Source organism: Mobula birostris, chromosome 1 (assembly GCF_030028105.1).
Source record: "Mobula birostris isolate sMobBir1 chromosome 1, sMobBir1.hap1, whole genome shotgun sequence".
NCBI lineage: Eukaryota > Metazoa > Chordata > Chondrichthyes > Myliobatiformes > Myliobatidae > Mobula > Mobula birostris.
The window spans coordinates 42934007-42953152 of record NC_092370.1 but is presented as its reverse complement, the minus strand read 5'-3'; the positions used below and the strand labels follow the sequence as shown (position 1 = coordinate 42953152).

Here is a 19146-nt window from a genome sequence, read left to right as displayed (position 1 = left end):
CTGCTTTCCTTTTTCCACTCTAAAATTGTACAAAACAAAAATAATGCACTAATCTTGCTTAAAATGTTGAAAAGAATGTTTCATCTTTAACTTTGACTTTTGGAGATCAATTCATCTTCTACTCACTTAACTATTCACAGTTACAGAAATTTTCACCAGGGGTGCCCAAACTTTTGCATGCCACTGTATGGGCACAGGAGTACATTCAGCCAGAGACTCATTCCACCGAGATGCAGCACAGAGTGTCATAGGAAGTCATTCTTGCCTGCGGCCATCAAACTTTACAACTCCTCCCTTGGAGGGTCAGACACCCTGAGCCAATAGGCTGGTCCTGGACTTATTTCCTGGCACAATTTACATATTACTATTTAACTATTTGTGGTTTTATTACTATTTAATTGCTTATGCTGCAACTGTAACGAAATCCAATTTCCCCCGGGATCAGTAAAGTATGACTATAGTGAGAGGTGTTAAGACTTTATTCCCTAAAATATAGAAGATTGAGGGGAGATTTGAAAGAGGTATACGAAATTGAGGGGTATAGTTAGAGTAAATGCATGCAGGCTTTTTTCCACTGAGGTTGAGTGAGACTACAACTAGAGGTTATGGGTTAAGAGTGAAAATTGAAGTTTAGGTAGGTACATGGATGGGAGGGGTATGGAGGGCTCTGGACTGGCTGTAGATCATTAGGAATAGGCAGATTAATGGTTTGGCATGGACTAGATGGGCCAGAGGCCCCGTTTCTGTGCTGTGGTGTTCTGTGATTCTAAATAAATTAATCAGCTTTAATTGTAATATGTGGAATACACCAGCAGGTCTCCAATGTGTTGTTCCCACTGAATTTTCTCTGTCGTGCTAAGTTGACTGATTGCTCAAGCACAGCAACAAAATAAAAGTATGAGCTAGATGTGTTAGGCAAAATTTACAGCCTGTGGTATTGGAGCAACGTTTAAGTGCAATAACAAGGAATTCCAGTAATGTCAGTAGAAATAGTTGGGGCGATGATGTTCTACAGTGGCTGGAGTCATTCCTCGTAAACACTTAGGGTTCTTGTCATGGTTTCATCACAATCTGCTATCTCCAGTTGCTTTATCAGTGATGTTGTGTTGCTGAATTCTATTTGGAGCATATAAGACAGTGAATTTGTCTCGATCTACATTCTCAAAAGACTTAGTCGATAGTCTTGGTTTATTCAAAGTAATAGGCAAATAACGTGTTGCCACGTAGTTGTCAGTCAATAAAATGCCCAACAGCCATTGACATTTGGTATAATCGATTATGATAATAATCCCATGGTAACAAATAGCAGAAATCTACCTCCCACGTGCCCCACCCAATATCTTGCAACATCCTACTTAATGTTATTAAGGAGTACTATCATCTTGTGTTTGACTTTGTTTACTGTCACCTCTGAAAGTAACTAAGATTAACCATAAACCATGCCTTTGTCACAGATGTCGTATCTAAGATTGGATTTTAGGATGCACTTTCTTTTGTCATTCTTCAGGTTCAAATATAAAGACAAGCTCTTCAGCAAAATGCCATGCAGTTTTGTAACTCTTTTTACCTAAACTGAAACATAGTGCCTCCAGAATACAAGAGAATTTAATGGAGTGGGAGAAGTTAGTTGTAATGTTTTGTAACTTCAGAACATTAAACTAACTTGAAGGAAAGGAAGAGGGTCAGGAGATGAGAGTCTTAAATTTGTTCTTTCCTTTTGCCGAGGTGCGCACATATCATGTAGTATGATGACAGAATTCACATATTTAAATACATAACCCATAATGACATTTAAACAAAAATGCTTAATCAACCAATATATACAAGATTACTCAAATGTTACTGAAATATGCAGCACTTCTCCCTATTTAGCTATAAACTCTTAACACAATATAGAATGCATCTCAACTATATAAACAATATACTATGTGTTTTGAGGAAGTAGAGAGGTTACAGAAGGACTTGGATAGATTAGAAGAATAGGCAAAGAGATGGCAGATGGAATACAGAGTTGGGAAGTGTGTGGTTGTGCAGTTTGGTAGAAGAAGTGAAAGGCTTGACCATTTTCTAAATGGAGAGCAAATACAAAAAAAGGTGCAAAGGGACTCATCTCCGGTTGCCTGCCTTTTCACCATAACCCTTAATTTCCCTACTATGCAAAAATCTATCCAACCTTGTCCTAAATATATTTACTGAGGAAGCCTCCACTGCTTCATTGGGCAGAGAATTCTACAGAACCTGTGAATTCTTCTGTTTTCTGTCTCTCTTAAAACTTGTCTGTCTCTTCACATACTGGGTTCTGTTTTTTTTTTGTTTGAATGTCTCACTGCGTTTCAGGTCGGTAGCCACCTTGGGGTTCATTTTAAACCTACCTCATCGACACTTGTGTTTTGTTAACTTTTAAACATTAAACTAATTCAAAGGAAAATGAGTCGGGAGATGCAAGTCTTAAGTATGTTTTTGACTTTAAGCGAGGCAGCATGGTAGTGTAGTGGTTAGCACAAAACTTTATGGTACCAGTGACTGGGGTTCAATTTCTACTGCCTCCTTGTGAGGAGTTTGTACGTTCTTCCCATGTCCATGTAGGTTTCTTCCTGCTGCTCTGGTTTCATCCCACAGTCCAAAGACGTACTGGTTAGTAGGTTAATTGGAAATGGCTAAATTGAGGGATGTTGGGTGGCACAGCTCAAAGGGCCTATTCCACACAGTATCTCTGAATAAATAAATATCACATGGTAGTGTAATGACTTATTTAGACACATAACAGTTCACTTATTTAAACATATAACCTGTAAAGTCTTATTTAAACAAACAAGAATTTTTAATCAACCAATATATACATAAAATTACTCAAATATTACTGAAGTATTAAATATATAACATTAGTGAGGGGGAAATCCATAATTTATTTTACTAAATTTTGTTACAAATTCATAATTGTCTGAAAGTTTGTATGTGATACACAATATACTTTGGTTTTGCCAAAGGCAAAACCTAGCTTTTTAAATGTCTTTGATTGAAATGTTTAATGTTCAACATTAAATCATGTCACTGGTCTTTCATATAAAACATAGTTGGGTGATCGTGTACATGAACTTGCCAAAATAGTCTTGACATTAAGTATTATGTTTGAGTTACTAAGTGAGTAATTTGCAGATCCCATGTGGAATTTAAGTTGTATAGAGTAGCATGGAATTTGAAACTGCAATTACCAATTAATACAATTTGTAAAGTCATTGAGGTAAAGTATATATTATTCAAAACACAGATTGAGTTGACTTGTACAGAGCAGCTTTCGTTCCAAAGGAATATGGAAGTATTTGATTAAATTTTGTACTGGCTAGAAGCCAAATTCACTTGTTCAGAGCCAAGAGTCATTTGAAAAGTGTATCATTTCCTGAAATTCCCCATGAACTGATTATTTTGGGAGCAAATTTGTGTATACTTTTTCAATTATCCAATCTTTTTTATGTGTTCATTTCTTCTGTATTTATAGCATCATGAGCTCAACCAATACATTAACAAATAAATTTAGTTGATTGATTGGTTTTGGAAATGGAAAGCAGTGTACACGTTTTATTCATTAAATAGGAAGAATATCTGCGATTTAGTAGGAATGCCCTTCAGTTAAAAGCTTATGGCCACATTTTCTTATATGCAGAAACCATCTACATAAAAATATTACTATTTTAAGCTGCTGTAAATTGTAATTCAAATGTGATCTTAAGAGTTTCAGCCTTCATAGATGAATCTACAAATTATAGCTTTATTTTTGGCACACTCATTCTTCCTGGAACTTCACAACCAGTGGTGGCCACAGTCAAATGGCAATTCTAAAGTCTAATCTTGAACAGTGCTCATGTCTAAAGAAGGTACATTTCAGTTCTGCCCTCCTCCTAACTGACTAACATGTACAGTGAGAATGGGAGTATAAATACATTGGATATAAAGAAACGGTGGGGGGGGGGTGGAGGAGATATACGTTCAATGCAGTAAGGTACTATTGATGTTAAAGAGTCGGCAAATGCTTAATAGATGGTAAGGCAGGATGAAGAGTGAATGGCCTGCTATTTAGGAGTGGGATTGTGTCGATTTGCTTTTGTATATCAGGTGCGCTCAACTATTGTTTTATCACATGGAATGGAATTTATGCCAGACACTTGTGATGTCAAATACCAGATGAGTTATTTACTCGTGTAGCACTTCAGGCCTTGTCTGCCAGTGCATTTGTCCTTGGGTTGGAGTCACCCATTGTTGAGGAGGGGAACGGAGCAGCATCCACCTAATTGTACTGCACAATTCACTATGAAATATGGCAAGACTGAAGAACTTGAGTTGAACTATTAGTTTTGGATTTGCCTTGTCACTATTCTTTAGCATGCTGAGTTAGAATGCAGCCTTCTCTGATTATTTTAGGCTTTGCTTTTTGCTGCTTGCTAACTAACAGTTTGCCCGGTGCTGCGCCCCAGAGTTTGCCCGGCAGAACAAGGTGGAGTAGGACAATTTACCATAATCTACAGTCATGCCACTGACTATATTCATGTATGGGTGAACCATAATTAAAAGGTGAATTTGAAACTTGATGGATGTGCCACACAGAGGTTACATTTGGTGGAATACTTGGCTGCTGTGTTAGCTCAGGGTGCAGCTTTCCGATCTGGGCTGCTAGGTGTGTACTGAGTCCATTTTTTAGGTGGCAAAGGCATTTCAGTGTGATGGAGAGTACCCTCTGTATTGATTGGACTTTGTACAAGGAGTACAGTATGATCATAATCAAATGAATTAGTGACCAGTAAATTTTTTTAAAAAGTCAAAAGAATGCATGCTGATTAGGCTAGGAGGAGGGAGCACAACAAAGTATCAATTATTTGCTCATTTGACCAGAATCATGGCTGAAAGTTACTTGACTGGAAAACAGTTTGCTGGAAGAACTCTGTGTGATGAATGCTGACAATTCTATTCCTCCCACTGATGCTGCTTGACCCGCTGAATTCTTCCAGATTGTTGCTCAGGATTCCAACATCTGCTGTCTTTTGTCTCCTCGGCTTCTGACTTGCTTTTGTTTTCCCACGTTACACTTCATACACAGGACCACTGGAAAAAATTATTCTACAGTGTATCTTAAAGTGAATTAAATCTTGATCAGGAACATTTGAAATTTCCTGCTCAAGTGCATTATGTTCCTTGCCTCCTCCATTCCTACCTAGCAGGAAGAGTACTGATTTGCTGGCCAAGGGAATGGAATAGTTTGCAATCAGTAAATTAATTCCATGTGAATAATCTTGTGTCATGGAGATATCATTTCATTTGAATATTTTTGTGTATTCCCATGCCATTCACACATCGTTGTTTGTCTCCACAATGTAGAGTTTTCACTAGTTGATCTGCACTAGTAAAACCTGGAGATGTGGGACACTAGAGGAAAAGAATGATTGATTACACTCAGGCTTTTGCTTGGTTCTTATGAGATGTTCACAGGGAGGACTTAATAGGATCACTGTGGATATATATGCTTGTGTCATGATTTTGGTTTTTAATGTATGCTGATAATTGCCAGCTCTGTCAGTGTCCATATTGGCATGTTGCTTTTCTGACTTCCAGTACCAGGAAGTTCAGATTTGGATTCATTTATTATCTATACACAGAAGAACCAAGTGAAATGCATCATGTATGTTAACAGTCAATACCCTGAGGAGGTGCTGGGGGGCAGGTTGCAAGTGTTGCCACACATTCCAGTGCCAACATAGCATGCCACAATGTTCAGAAGGACAACAGGACAAGCAACAAGACGTCAAAAGCAAAACAAGCCCCTTTCCTGCCTCCCACCCACTCACACTGACGGACAGTCCTTCAACTTCAGAACAGGCCTCTGGGCCTCTGGTCTCCAGGCTTTAGTCATTGGGCTTTGATTTCTGGATTACTGATTGACCTTTGGCTAGCTATTGATGGGACCCTGAATTCAAGACTTGACCTTCATGTTGCCTTTTTGCATGGACATCTAATCCTGGAGCCCACCGACTTGGGACAGCCCAAAATGCATGGATACCCTTTGTCACCTCTCCATATCTCTGGCCTTTGAGTGTAGAGTGGAGGCTTAACCTCTAAATTCTGCATATTGCTGTCCCTAAACTCCAATCTGAACCCTAACTGCCCTCTCTGACCCCAAAACCATCTCTATGAACTTCTTTTTTAAAAAAAAAAAAAATAATTAAATCTGTGCCACAGTATTTACTGAGACTGCAACTGGGTGCTATCCTGACGAACAGATTTTTGCACTATGTGTTAGGAAGGCCAAAGCCACCCGTTTCTTAACATTAACTATCCCCCTTCGTATCAGCTGTATGAAACTGAACCAGGATGTCTACAGGGCATTGGATTTTTCTCCATGATTCTTGATGATTAGCTCACTGTGTACTTGAACTTTGTCTCAACCTTGGTTTGAAAACGTCACCCATTCATCACTTCATAATCCAGTTACATGCTATCCCATGCCCTTTTCTATTGATGAACAGGCATGGGGTTCAGGCAGTGGTAGTAAAATAGAGAAATGTTTGTTTTTAAAGAATTCTGCTTCTATATTCTCCTTGCCAGAGTTTTTTTTCTCTTGTGTCTCACAACAGGGTGAACCTTGCCTCTTTAACAGCTGTGTTTTCTCTTCCTTGATTGAGACCATCTGTTCTGCTTCCTCTCTTCCCCTTGTACTTTATCAAATCTCCCTCAAGATTCTCCAGAATCTTCTTGTGACTCCATCTTTCTACCAGACACAACATCTGTCTTCTATAATATCATAACTTCAATCCCTTTATAATTTATATAATTATTAAATCCATTCACAATCTGACTTTTAAGCTATTGACTTTTAATTCTCTTTTTTTCCTTGTCTCGCTCCAGTGCTCCTCTTAATATGAAAGTATTTATTTGTTTAAAAAAAATCTAAAATGTATACCCTATCCTCGTTATATGCTGGGGATGTGTTCCTTGAAGTCAACGCATAATGTGAATAATTATTTAAATGGAGAAAATAGGGATATGTTCTGCAGGCTTAGTAAATATGTTTTATCTGTAATTTATTCACATTTTCATACCAATACGACACAAAAGCAGTACCACAAGGCAGCATTAGGGTTATATTTCATCAATTTAAGGTAATATTCAACGTAATAAATCATAGAAAGTTGACAGTACTCACCAACAGTGGCGGGTGTGTTCGCTCCAGGAGATGAGTGGTTGTGGTGTCGCGCAGCTTTACATGGATGAGATGGATGGTTGTGTGTTGTCAGGATCATCAAGGACAGCAAGGGGTGAAGGAAGACTCACAGAACTCTCAGTATTGCAGGCAGCAGATGATGACACTGGTTTAAAGAAAGTGGTGAGGGTTGTTTGCTTGGCAGCATTTTGTTTTTCAGCATGAATTTGCTTGTAGGGAAGAAAGCTTGACTGCAGGGAACGACTGAAGTGCCAACTCCGTTCTAAACTTGGGTCCATGTCCATCGCCATTTGTGACAAGTGTTCCGTAGCCTTAAAAAAATTCTGCCGGTTTCTTCACTGTAAAATCCTTCACCTGCAACTCGACACTTTCTTCTTCATTGTTACCACCTTCAGTCTGAGTTAAACGCAGAAGGTCATCCACACTTAATTCTTCATCGTGAGAATCCAGGAGTTCTACCACGTCAGCAGTCTCGAGATCTGAGAATCCTTCCCAACCAATTTTATGGCTCAGGGCTACACAGTCCTGGACAGCTGCAGTGAAGGCAGGAAACCCCTTGAGGGTGTGCACACAGTCCACCCAAATTGGTTTCCACGCTCCATTGAGAGTGGAAGACCTGACCTCTTTCCAGGATTCGTCAATGTTGTCGATGGTATGTCTGATTTTGAAAGACTTCCACCATTCCCTCACCGTTGGTGAGCTGTCAGGATTTTCGAAATCATCTGTTGCTTGCAGCATCTGAGAGATAGTTCGCTGTAAAAAATACGCCTTGAATGTGGATATCATACCTTGGTCGAGTGGTTGAATCAGCAATGTTGTGTTAGGCGGCAGGAAACGCACTGTTAAGTTAGGATGAATGCTGTCCAAATGTTTAGGATGGGTTGGCGTATTGTCAAGCAACAAAAGAACTTTAAAGGCAAAATTTTGTACCCGGCAGTAGCGTTCAGCCTCAACAGCAAAATGATTAGCAAACCAATCTTCAAAGATTTGACCAGTGACCATGCTTTCTTGTTAGCTGCCCAGTAGACAGAAAGCATATTCTTACTCAAACCCTTAAGAGTACGGGGGTTTAGTGAATGGTAAACTAAGAGAGGCTTCATCTTACAGTCTCCTTCGGCATTGGAACACAAGAAAAGTCAATCTACCCTTTGCTGCCTTGAAACCTGACGCAGTTTTTCATCCTTACTTGTGTAAGTGCGTTTCGGCATACGCTTCCAAAAAAGTCCGGTCTGGTCTGCATTAAGCGCCTGCTTTGGTGTGATGCCTAACTCAACTATCATAGCCCGCAACTGCACAGGGTAGAGTTCAGCAGCTTCATCGTTAGCACTGGCTTGCTCACCATGCACAGCTAAGTTCTGAAGCCTGTGATGATTAACAAACTTAGAAAACCATCCCCTACTTGCATTAAAGCTAACAATATCACTTGATACTTCCTCACTAGCCTCTGAACAAAGGCAACCATAAATTTCCAAAGCTTTCACACGAAGATGATCGGAACTAAGTGTTTTTTTCTTTGTTTCATGCTCAATGTATAAACTCAACATTTTCTCCATTTTTGTCTTAATCGGGTTACGCAGTTTGGTAACAATGCTCGGAGACACTTCACAAGATCACGACAAAGGAGCAGAAGTAGGCCATTCGGCCCATCGAGTCTGCTCCGCAGCTCCCCCATGAGCTAAACTATTCACCCATCTAGTTCCAATTTCCGACTTTTTCCCCATATCCCTTGATACCCTGACTAATTAGATACCTGTCAATCTCCTCCTTAAACACCCTCAATGATCGGGCTTCCACAGCCATATGTGGCAACGAATTCCACAAATCCACGACCCTCTGGCTAAAAAAATTTCTCCTTATCTCTGTTTTAACTGGGTACCCTCTAATTCTAAGACTATGGCCTCTTGTCTTGGACTCACCCACCAAGGGAAACAACCTTTCCACATCTACTCTGTCCAACCCTTTCAACATTCGAAACATTTCTTTGAGATCCCCTCTCATTCTTCTATACTCTAATGAATACAATCCAAGAGCGGACAGACGCTCCTCATATGTTAGCCCCTTCATTCCAGGAATCATCCTCGTAAATCTTCTCTGAACTTTCTCCAACATCAGTATATCCTTTCTAAGATAGAGGGCCCAAAACTGCACACAGTATTCCAAATGAGGTCTCACTAATGCCCCATAGAGCCTCATCAACACCTCCTTACTCTTATACACTATTCCTCTTGAAATGAATGCCAACGTAGCATTCGCTTTCCTTACCGCCAATCCAACTTGGTGGTTAACCCTGCATGAGGACCCCCAAATCCCTTTGCACTTCCGATTTTTGAATTTTCTCCCCATCTAAATAATAATCTGCCTGGTTCCGAAATGTACAACCGTACATTTGTCAATGTTGTATCTCATCTGCCATTTCTTTGCCCACTCTCCTAAACTGACTAAGTCTCTCTGCAACCTTTCCGTTTCTTCAACATTTCCTACTCCTCCACCTATCTTGGTGTCATCCGCAAACTTGGCCACAAAACCATTTAATCCATAATCCAAATCATCGATATACATCGTAAAAAGAAGTGGCCCCAACACCGACCCCTGCGGAACACCACTAGTAACCGGCAACCAATCAGAATAGGATCCCTGTATTCCCACCCTTTGCTTTCTGCCTATCAGCCAATGATCCACCCATTCCAATATCTTTCCTATAATTCCATGGGCTCTCATCTTATTAAGCAGCCCCATATGCGGCACCTTATCGAAGGCCTTTTGAAAATCCAAATACACAACATCCACAGCCTCTCCCTTGTCAATCTTATTCGAGATTACCTCAAAAAATTCCAATAAGTTGGTAAGGCAGGATCTTCCCTTCATGAAACCATGCTGGCTTCGGCCTATCTTGTCATGCACCTCGAGGTATTTCATAACCTCGTCCTTGAGGATTGACTCCAATATCTTTCCAACCACCGATGTCAGACTAATAGGTCTGTAATTTTCTTTTTGTTGCCTCTTTCCTTTCTTAAATTGTGATGAATCAATCACTGCACTTTTTATTTTCTCAGTATTTTTCTTTATGTTTCTGATCGTGGACTCACCCAGACCGAAGTAGCGTCCCAGAGCTGCGTTACCTTCACCTGACGCCGCCCTGTTTATAATTTCCAACTTTTTTCAAGTGTTAAAGCGGTTCTCTGCCGCTTGGTTTATGACCCAGGACTTGACCTCGGACGCTTAGGGGGCATAGTTAAATATTTCAGGCATAAAATCAGTGCACCGTAGGTAAAAGCAACAAACTTTTATGAGTGCAAGATCGCACATCCATACGTTGCCAAAACCAATGCAAGACTGGCCGGGAGTGAGACTGTGAGGCATGTGCACATGACTTGTATTGGCGGGAAAGCAGTGCTCCTCACATAACTGTGAATTTTGGACGCATATAACGGGACCTTGGTAGAAATAGGTTCCTCGCCTAACTGAATCCGCATAGTCTGAAGATGCGTATAACGAGAATAGGGTGTATACGAAATGTTCATAAGTAATCTGATAACAAATTATGGATAATGGATAAGAACTGATAACTATCCATACCCATCCATTTATAAACTAGTAGTAAGTAATTTCCAGTACTTGCACAAAATTTCTGTGCAAGGGCAGGAGGACCTGGAGCTGTGATTTTGTTTTGAACAGTGATGTTGTTGACAGTTCTAAGTAGTGTGATTCCCTCACTGCCCATGATGCACTCTGGCTTGTGATGCCCACTGATCTCTTTAAGATCTCCAGTGAGCCAGCAAGCCTGGTATGTCCTTGAAAGATGGTTAGAAAATTTGTTTGTAAAAGCCCCTTGAAGATCTGCTTCCTGGACATTATAATGGTAATCCTGCCCAAGCCCAGGAACAGACCAGTGTGCCCTCTTCCCTTGCAATAGCTACCCAAAGATGAGAATTATGAGGGTGTGGAGTAATCGGAATCTGAACAACAGCACCTCCAAGTGTTTAAATGAGCTGCATTCCTTTGTATTCTGTGACTCCAGGCAGAGAAATGACAGTTTGCCCAGGTGTCCGTGATCAGCTTAAATCTTTTGCATGATTCAGCTCCATGCAGTGCTGTCCATCCCAGGCATCCTGTTTGAAGAAGGACTCCTGTGTGTGGTTCCCTTCAGCTCTTAGCTGTTTTGTCATTTGCTATACTTGCTGTGGGATATCTTTTAAATCACTTTTTTCTCTTGTAAAAACCCTCCTTAAAAACCAAACGCTTTTGGCTCAACATTTAGTATAGCCAGCTTCCTGAAGGGGTTCTCCCACCCCCTGTCACTGTCATTTCAGTGCATTTGTTTCACAAAACAGCTATCAGACCCAGATAAAAATTAGAAAGTCCTTACAAATTGAGCTCCTGTTTTATGTGACTTGTTTTGGTTTTCCTTATGTCATCTCTCCGAAATGACAATTGGATGGAGTCATGCAGGCTTACTTTTTTCTGCAGTGCTATGACCTTGTGAATTAATTTTGATGTTACAGATATTCATATTTTAAAGCAAATACAAATATTTAATTTTACTGAAGTCACATTTTAGTCTGGCTGAATATAAAGGAACTGGTGACACATGGGGCTCCAGATGCTAGAATCGGGAGCAAGAAGACAACTGCTGGAAGAACTCAGCAGGCCAAGCAGTATCTGTGGACAGAAGTGGGCAGTTGGTTTCACAAGAAGAAATGTACTTGACCTGAAATGTTGACTATCTATTTTTCTCCACAGATGCTTGGCCTGCTGAGTTCCTCTAGCACTTTTTTATAAAGGGATTAGTGTTTGATTGTTTTCTCTTCAAAGTGAGTTTTTATTTGCAGTATCATGGATCATACTTGGTGCTGTCACTGAGGAATGCAGTATGAGGAATATGGCATGGAGTATGCTATATTCCTGAGGCCTGAGTGCAAATAATTGGTTCGTCATGATCCTCTCATATCCCCTTTGCCAATCACCTGTCCAGCTCTTGGCTCCATCCCTCCCCCTCCTGTCTTCTCCTATTATTTTGGATCTCCCCCTCCCACTTTCAAATCTCTTAGTAACTCTTCCTTCAGTTAGTCCTGATGAAGGGTCTGGGCCTGAAACGTCGACTGTACTTCTTCCTAGAGATGCTGCCTGGCCTGCTGCGTTCACCAGCAACTTTGATGTGTGTTAATTGGTTCATCATGTTGTATTTGGTTAGGGCCATGGTTAATTTAGAAATTTTGGGTTGCCTAGGTTATGCCATGTTATGAAATATAAAGACATGTTAAATAAACTTCACATGGGTACAACTTCAGTGCTGGACTCCAAGATTTATTGAAAGTGTTGCCATTTTTCTATGGATAACTTAACCACACTACCCCTCCTTGGTTCATGTTTGTATTTGAGTAGGATAGTTTGTGTCCTTTGGGTATTCTCAGTAGAACTGAAGTGTTGAGTGAATTGGAATACACTTGTAGGAACTTTTAACATTTTAATTTATTTAAAATTTCAGGCATTTATTAACACAGCTAGGGAGATCTACGAGAAAATCCAAGAAGGCGTCTTTGATATAAATAATGAGGTAAGAACCACTTTTTGTAAGTGTCTTTGTGATAGTGGTCATTCTGAAGTCAGTAATGAAATACAAACATTTTATTTTTTAAATGCATTATTGAAGAAAGCTAGTAAGTGCTGAAGACAAGACATTCTGCAGATGCTGGAAATCTTGTTACATACTGCACACTTTTCCACCAAGTCATGTGGATAATGTTTTTTTTTGTCAAGTCAGAATTAATTTATTTCTCCTAGGTATTAATTACATTCATGGACAGAGACGAATATGAAGAAAAATGAAGGGAAGTGTTTGAATTAGCAGAAACAGTAGTATTCTGTCCAGAGATGTATGTATGGTGGTCTTCATTTCCAAGACTAATTTGAATATAAACCCAAAGGAATAATTCCACAACCTACTAATTGAGTGAAGAGCTACTTTATCTTTGGCACTGACTGAGTAGAGAATCTTTGGTCATGTTTTTCACAAGGCAGTTATACAATAATATACCATTAACAAATACCTGAATGGTTAATATCTTGTAAGTAAGTACTTGTGGGTCCCTTGAGTTTTGGAAATAAAATCAATAACCAAATGGATTTCTACTTATGCACATTTTTTGCTTTTGCTTCTAGACATTAGTGCATATTCAGCTTCTAGAGCAATCTTGCGAACTAACACTAGAGGGTGGTATGACCAAAACAAAAGGAAAATTTGGAAATGGCTGTCACTGAACAGAATTGGAACTGGGTATTAGCTACAGTTAAATTGAGTTTGTTTTTGAACTTGACAAGAGTACAACATAAACAAGTAGATTTAATGTTAGCATTTGTACAAACTATTACATTTTAAATGTGTGTTATAGGTTGAAATTAAGCTCTGATTAAGCTAATATTCTGACAGTGGGTATCTGTTTGATTCAATATTTATACCATCATTTGAGCTGTTTCAAGCATATGATTGGGAAATTCTGATCTAAATAGATTTTTGGATAATGGTAAACAGCATTATGGATGAGACTGGAAGCATTTTCTTAGATGCTAACTTTGACTCATACACAACACTGATCATCCAGAAATAGATGATGCAGATTGCAAATTAAGAAAAACTAGCAATTAGTACTTACATGGGGTATCACCATGTTTCTTGATAGGTGGTTTTAATTTTATGTAAGACAGCTTCTTGTCAGTTTTAAGTTTAAAAACCTGTCGTTTATTATGGATAAAGTTCTTTATAGATATTACATAAGATGTTGCGTTATTCCAAACAGGCGTTACATTTGTGGCATGAATCTGATCAGAGCTTGCATTGTTTTGTGTTTAAAAACATAAATAGGAGTTGGCTGATCTGGCCATGGATTCAGTACAACCTATCTGCCTTTATCCTCATAATCCTTAATTCCATGTTTAATCAGGTGATGCCTATTGCTTCCCTGGGCAGAGTATTCCACAGATTCCCGGCTGTCTGAGAAAAGCAGATTTCACTCTTCTGCATCCTAAATCTACCCCTCAAATCTTGAGGCTATGTCCCTTAGTTCTAGTCTCACTTACCAGTGGAAACACTTTTCCCACCTCTGTCTTATCTATCCCTTTCATAACTTTTTTTTAATCTATAAGACATCTTCTCATTCTTAATTCCAGCAAATTAATCCCAGGAAACTTACTCTCTTATTCGACCTTGTGAACCTCCTCTGCACTGCTTCCAAAGTCAGTATGTCTTTTCTCAAATAAGATAAGAACAGGATGCGGTACTGCAGTTGCAGCCTTACCAGAACCCTGTACAGTTGCAGCATAACCTCCCTGTTCTTAAATTCAATCCATGTTTTTTGATTATCTGGATTTTTAAAAAATGGAAAAATATACAAATGTTGCACTTAAAAACATTTTAAAAAGCCATAATTTCAGATGATTATGTTGGGTTTTTGACAAAATGAATATAAATTCACTTTTGGGTAATGTGCTTTATCAGTAAAAGATGCAAGATTTATCAAGAATATTGTAAATATATTTTTGAACAAAAATTGTCCTTTTTACAAATATTTTGAGAAAACTAGTGAATTGAGGTCATTATAGCATCATTTAAATCTTGACATGACTTGCCCTCCCTCCTGCTATGTTGGAAATTTGGTTGAAGTCTCCTCTCAGTCACTCTCACAACAATAAAGTAGTGCTCTCATTGCCACAAGCCTCTACATGTGACACATGTCAGTGATTATTAGTTTCCCCCACTTTGGCCCACGTGGTAAGATCACTGTTTAGGAGCTTAGTGGAAGGCAGGGGTTTGTGCCAAGTTCCCAGCACAGTAATGCACAGACCAGGTAAATTTCTTTAAAGTATAATGGTTATGAACAGTGTTTGGCCTCCAGGATTTAGAGCACCATAACAAATCAGTGTTTCGTAGGGCAGTGCTATGTGGACTACCTTTCGTATCATTCATACACTATTTAGCTCAGTTAAAGCTTTTGTGCACATTAAACAAAAGTTGTATATGCTAATTTCTGAGTGTTGGAAATTTTCTCATCAACTGCCATTAATGGAGAAAATTCTTGACTTGGAATCAAAGAGCTGTAATCAGTAATTATATTAGCTAAGGCAGATTTAAGTGTGAAGAATTGCATCATGAATGTGGGTCTGTCCTCTAGAATCCTATCTAAATAGTACAAAAGCTGCCTGGGGATTTGTCTCAGGAAATTGTTTTGCCCATTACAAACTGGTGATTGTTTTGTAATAACAAAATCAATGTTATTTTGAATATCCCTGTTTACTTGGGGGGGCGGGGAGAATCATTAATTCTCAAACTTTATTTGGAAAGTTTTACTTCTGTCAACTTGGACAGAACAGTTAATAGTTCAGTTGAGTTTGAATTAAAATGATTAGGGTGGATTGAAAAGTGAATGCACAGTCATGGATCATGGTGCATTTAAAATGGTAAGTGCAAAAAATCGCAATGTACAAATTGTCTAATTTTATGGAAACAAGTTTTCTATGATCTTTTTGCTATCTGACAAGGGTTGTCAGAAACCACTAGTGGTTGTTATTTGTTACTTGGATAAGTGCCAAGCTTCTGCTTCTCAATATCTCAAAAGGTTGCTACTAGTCCAGATGGATGAAACCAATGAGCCATAGGGCATGTATTCAATAAGAGGAGTTAGAGTGAACTTAAACCACATCATCTGGTGTAAATACAAAACTGCTGCCAGAAACCCCAAGGCTAATATAAAAATGGAATGGCTGCCAAGTATTTTTTTGAATCTGAGATTTATCATAGAGCACTTTGCTTCTAAAGAAACTTTATCGAGTCAACCATGACTTTTAGGGGAAAAAAATAGAGTTAAGGTGTAACCACTTGAGTGAGTAAGTGTTGAGATAAGTCTGTGTTTGATGAATGAAAGTGCTGTGTGTACATGCGTGTGGGTTCTTGGCAAACTGCCATGTCTTTGGGGAGTGTTGAGATTATTGATGACATAGAACACTCGTACTCTTGGCATGTACAGCTGATTCAAACTGGCAAAAGAATTGGTGCCGAGAGGATCAGTGTTTTTATATTCTACTCGTTTAACACAATAGGGAATCATTTATATGGAGCACCTGTTTAGTGCAAGTTGTATACGGACTACTGTAGGTCATTTTTCAAAAGCTCTTTGGTTCCTTTATTTGGGAGATAAAATTGTACATGTTATTTAATTATGTATTGTATATCAGGTATAACAGAAGCTGGATCATTTCAGTCAAACAAAATGAGCCCAAGTTGTATTTGTATAAAAAGATTGCTTTTAAAATTGTTGAGCTGTGTGTTCAAAAATGAAACATTTCAAAGATGGATACATTTCTGTATAGAAGGAAGCCACTCAGCCCACTGACCACATGCCACCTCTGTATTAAGAATAGTCCAGCTGGCTCCATTCCTCCACTCCCTCCCTGTAGCCTACAAATTTCCTTGCAGATACTAGTAATTGTTCTGTTGTGTGTAAATGAAAAGCATTTGTTTGCATGCTGTCATGACAGATCATTCCTTATACAAAGGACATTGAGGTAGAAGTAAAGGAAGAAATGTTAGTTATGGAGAGCACCGTAGGTTTTTGAAGTGCATGGGCCATAACCAGGTTGATTGAGAGATCCAGAGTTCATTCTTCAAATAAGAAGGCCGTTCAAATTGTTCAGTAGCCTTCTGCAAATCACGCATTAGAACATTGCAATCATTTCTTTAGAGAAGGCAGATCATTGATTTGACTTCCTTTCACAAAACTAACTTTCTCAGATTAGTTTGACTATTTCCAAGCAATGTCTGTATAGCTTCTAATGCCTTTCCTATGGCAGATGTTAAGCTTACTGACAACTGACTTGTGGATTCCTGTTCAGAAAAGACGCTTGCTATTTTCTAGTCTAAACAAGAGAATTTTATAAAACTGAAAATGTATCATTTATCTCAGTGGTCCCTAGAACGAAGTCCATAAGAACCTGGAGATTTGTTAGCAGCTATTTTCTCAGAACCATTTCCCTGGGGATTATAATTCTCCAGAATTCCTGCATTTTCACATTCTTGGTTTATTTATGAACTTAAGATATGCAAGTAGGCCTTTTGGCCCATTACGTTTGTTCTGCTATTTAATGAGATCATAATTTAAGATTTAAAGCTCCAAGAAACTGGAAGTGTATGAATGATGTCTTGAAAGGTTACAATTTTAAAGTATAATTTTAGTGTTTAAGTTAGAGCCTTACAACCAGATTTTGGATAGGATTTGTAGCTTTTGAGAAAATAGAAAATGGCGTGTAATTTAATTTGAATAAATAATATGCAAGAACTAAAGCTATTTGAAATAGAAGTATTATGTAGAATAATGTAGATATTTGATTTTGATATGTTTATTATGGAAATATTTATGGAACCAATTTCAGTGATGTATGTAATAGTTTGATATTCACCAAGATGACACTATGCAACTTTATAAGCTGTAAAACTCCAGTCTACTGTATCTGTTATTCACACATACCAATCTTTTAATCTTTTTTTAATCCCCTTCAAGGCAAATGGCATAAAGATTGGACCACAGCACGCTGCTACCAATGCGTCACATTCGGGTAGCCATGGAGGACAGCAAGCTGGTGGAGGTTGCTGTTGAGGTTCTTCAACTATCTGTCTGCTTGACTTGGGCCCTTTACCTTTCACTCTCTCCCTTACCAGTTCAAGAAGTGAAGCCATTACCATATGGTTTATTTAACAGGGATATCCAAAAAGTCCTTCATAAACCTTGTAAAACTTGTCGTATATACTGTTCTCAGCAGAAATTTGCTTAATGACAGGATTTGAAAATTGTACTTGTACCTATTTACAGTTAATTTTTTTCAGGCTAATCTTTTGTCTATTTTGCCCTTGACTACACGATGGATTGTATTAAACACTACAAATTTCATCTGAGTATTTTAATTGTGTGGGTTAAAATTGCTATCATTGTTACTTATTATATCATACCAAACTGTAAAAGCTGTCAAATTTCAAATACTGTGGAGACATGCTAGAAGAATGTTTTAATTCTGTATTTATCATCCATTTTGTGTATATATAGTTAAAGTAACAAGCTTGGGTATATGTTGGTTGAGCTGAAATCCCTTTGTAGTTAAGCAGATCACAAACATTTTCTGGATGACTACAGCTTAAAATGGCAGTATTGTTCTAGTTTGAAGCTTTGTCTATTCCACATTTGTGATGGTTTGACTTTTTGGGCTCACTACCAACTGTTATTCTGTCCCATCCTCCCATTGCAACATTCATATCTCCCAAATGTAACTCAAGTTAAATGTATATTGTCAAAGACTTCACATCATTATATCATGATTTGTCTATTTTAATGCCAAATGTCTATTCAGCTTCCTTAGAGCACCCCCTTCAGAAATGAATCAGGTTTGCCTTAAAGAGTAGTTTGACAAGAGTACAACAAATGGCAGCTGGGAGGGTTCTTTTTGTCCTGGTTGGGGTGGTGCATTGAAACGTGTAGAACTTTTTTCTCATTACACACATTTTTATCTGCATGTATTTCTTTGACCAGTAAATTTAAACATGAGCTTTAAAATTAGATGTAAAAGTGGTGTAAAGTTTTTTTTTTCCTTTCTTGGCGGTTTGTTCTGTTTTGTCAGTGAAGATCTTGTTTGTTGTAGAGGGGTCATAAGAAAATAAACCTGCCAAAATGAAACAACCTGGCAAAAACTGAACAGGCTGTAGCTTTGTGAACCCCAGTTTTCCTTAAATATTAAGAACTGTGTTTAAACTAAAACTATTTAAACCGGCATCTTATCAATAAGGGTTAATTGTGTTTTGCCATTTTTTCACTTCAAAATGGCATTTTGGGAAAAATGTTAATTGCTGCAGAAAATCTTGGTGAAAGCCATAAACCAAAGCAGGTTGAAGGTAATTGAGCAGA

At 38.5% G+C, this 19146-nt stretch overlaps 1 protein-coding gene across 1 annotated transcript in view; it reads left to right on the top strand.

Moving 5' to 3' along the window:
- The window catches only part of rab2a (RAB2A, member RAS oncogene family), a 69911-nt gene extending 50974 nt beyond the window's left edge, over positions 1-18937 (top strand). Inside the window, exons 7-8 of the mRNA XM_072254640.1 lie at positions 12693-12761; positions 17755-18937. Coding sequence (XP_072110741.1) covers positions 12693-12761; positions 17755-17850 — 165 coding nt within the window. The 3' untranslated portion in view covers positions 17851-18937. The remainder of the gene's footprint in view (positions 1-12692; positions 12762-17754) is intronic.
- The last annotated feature ends 209 nt before the right edge of the window (positions 18938-19146 follow it).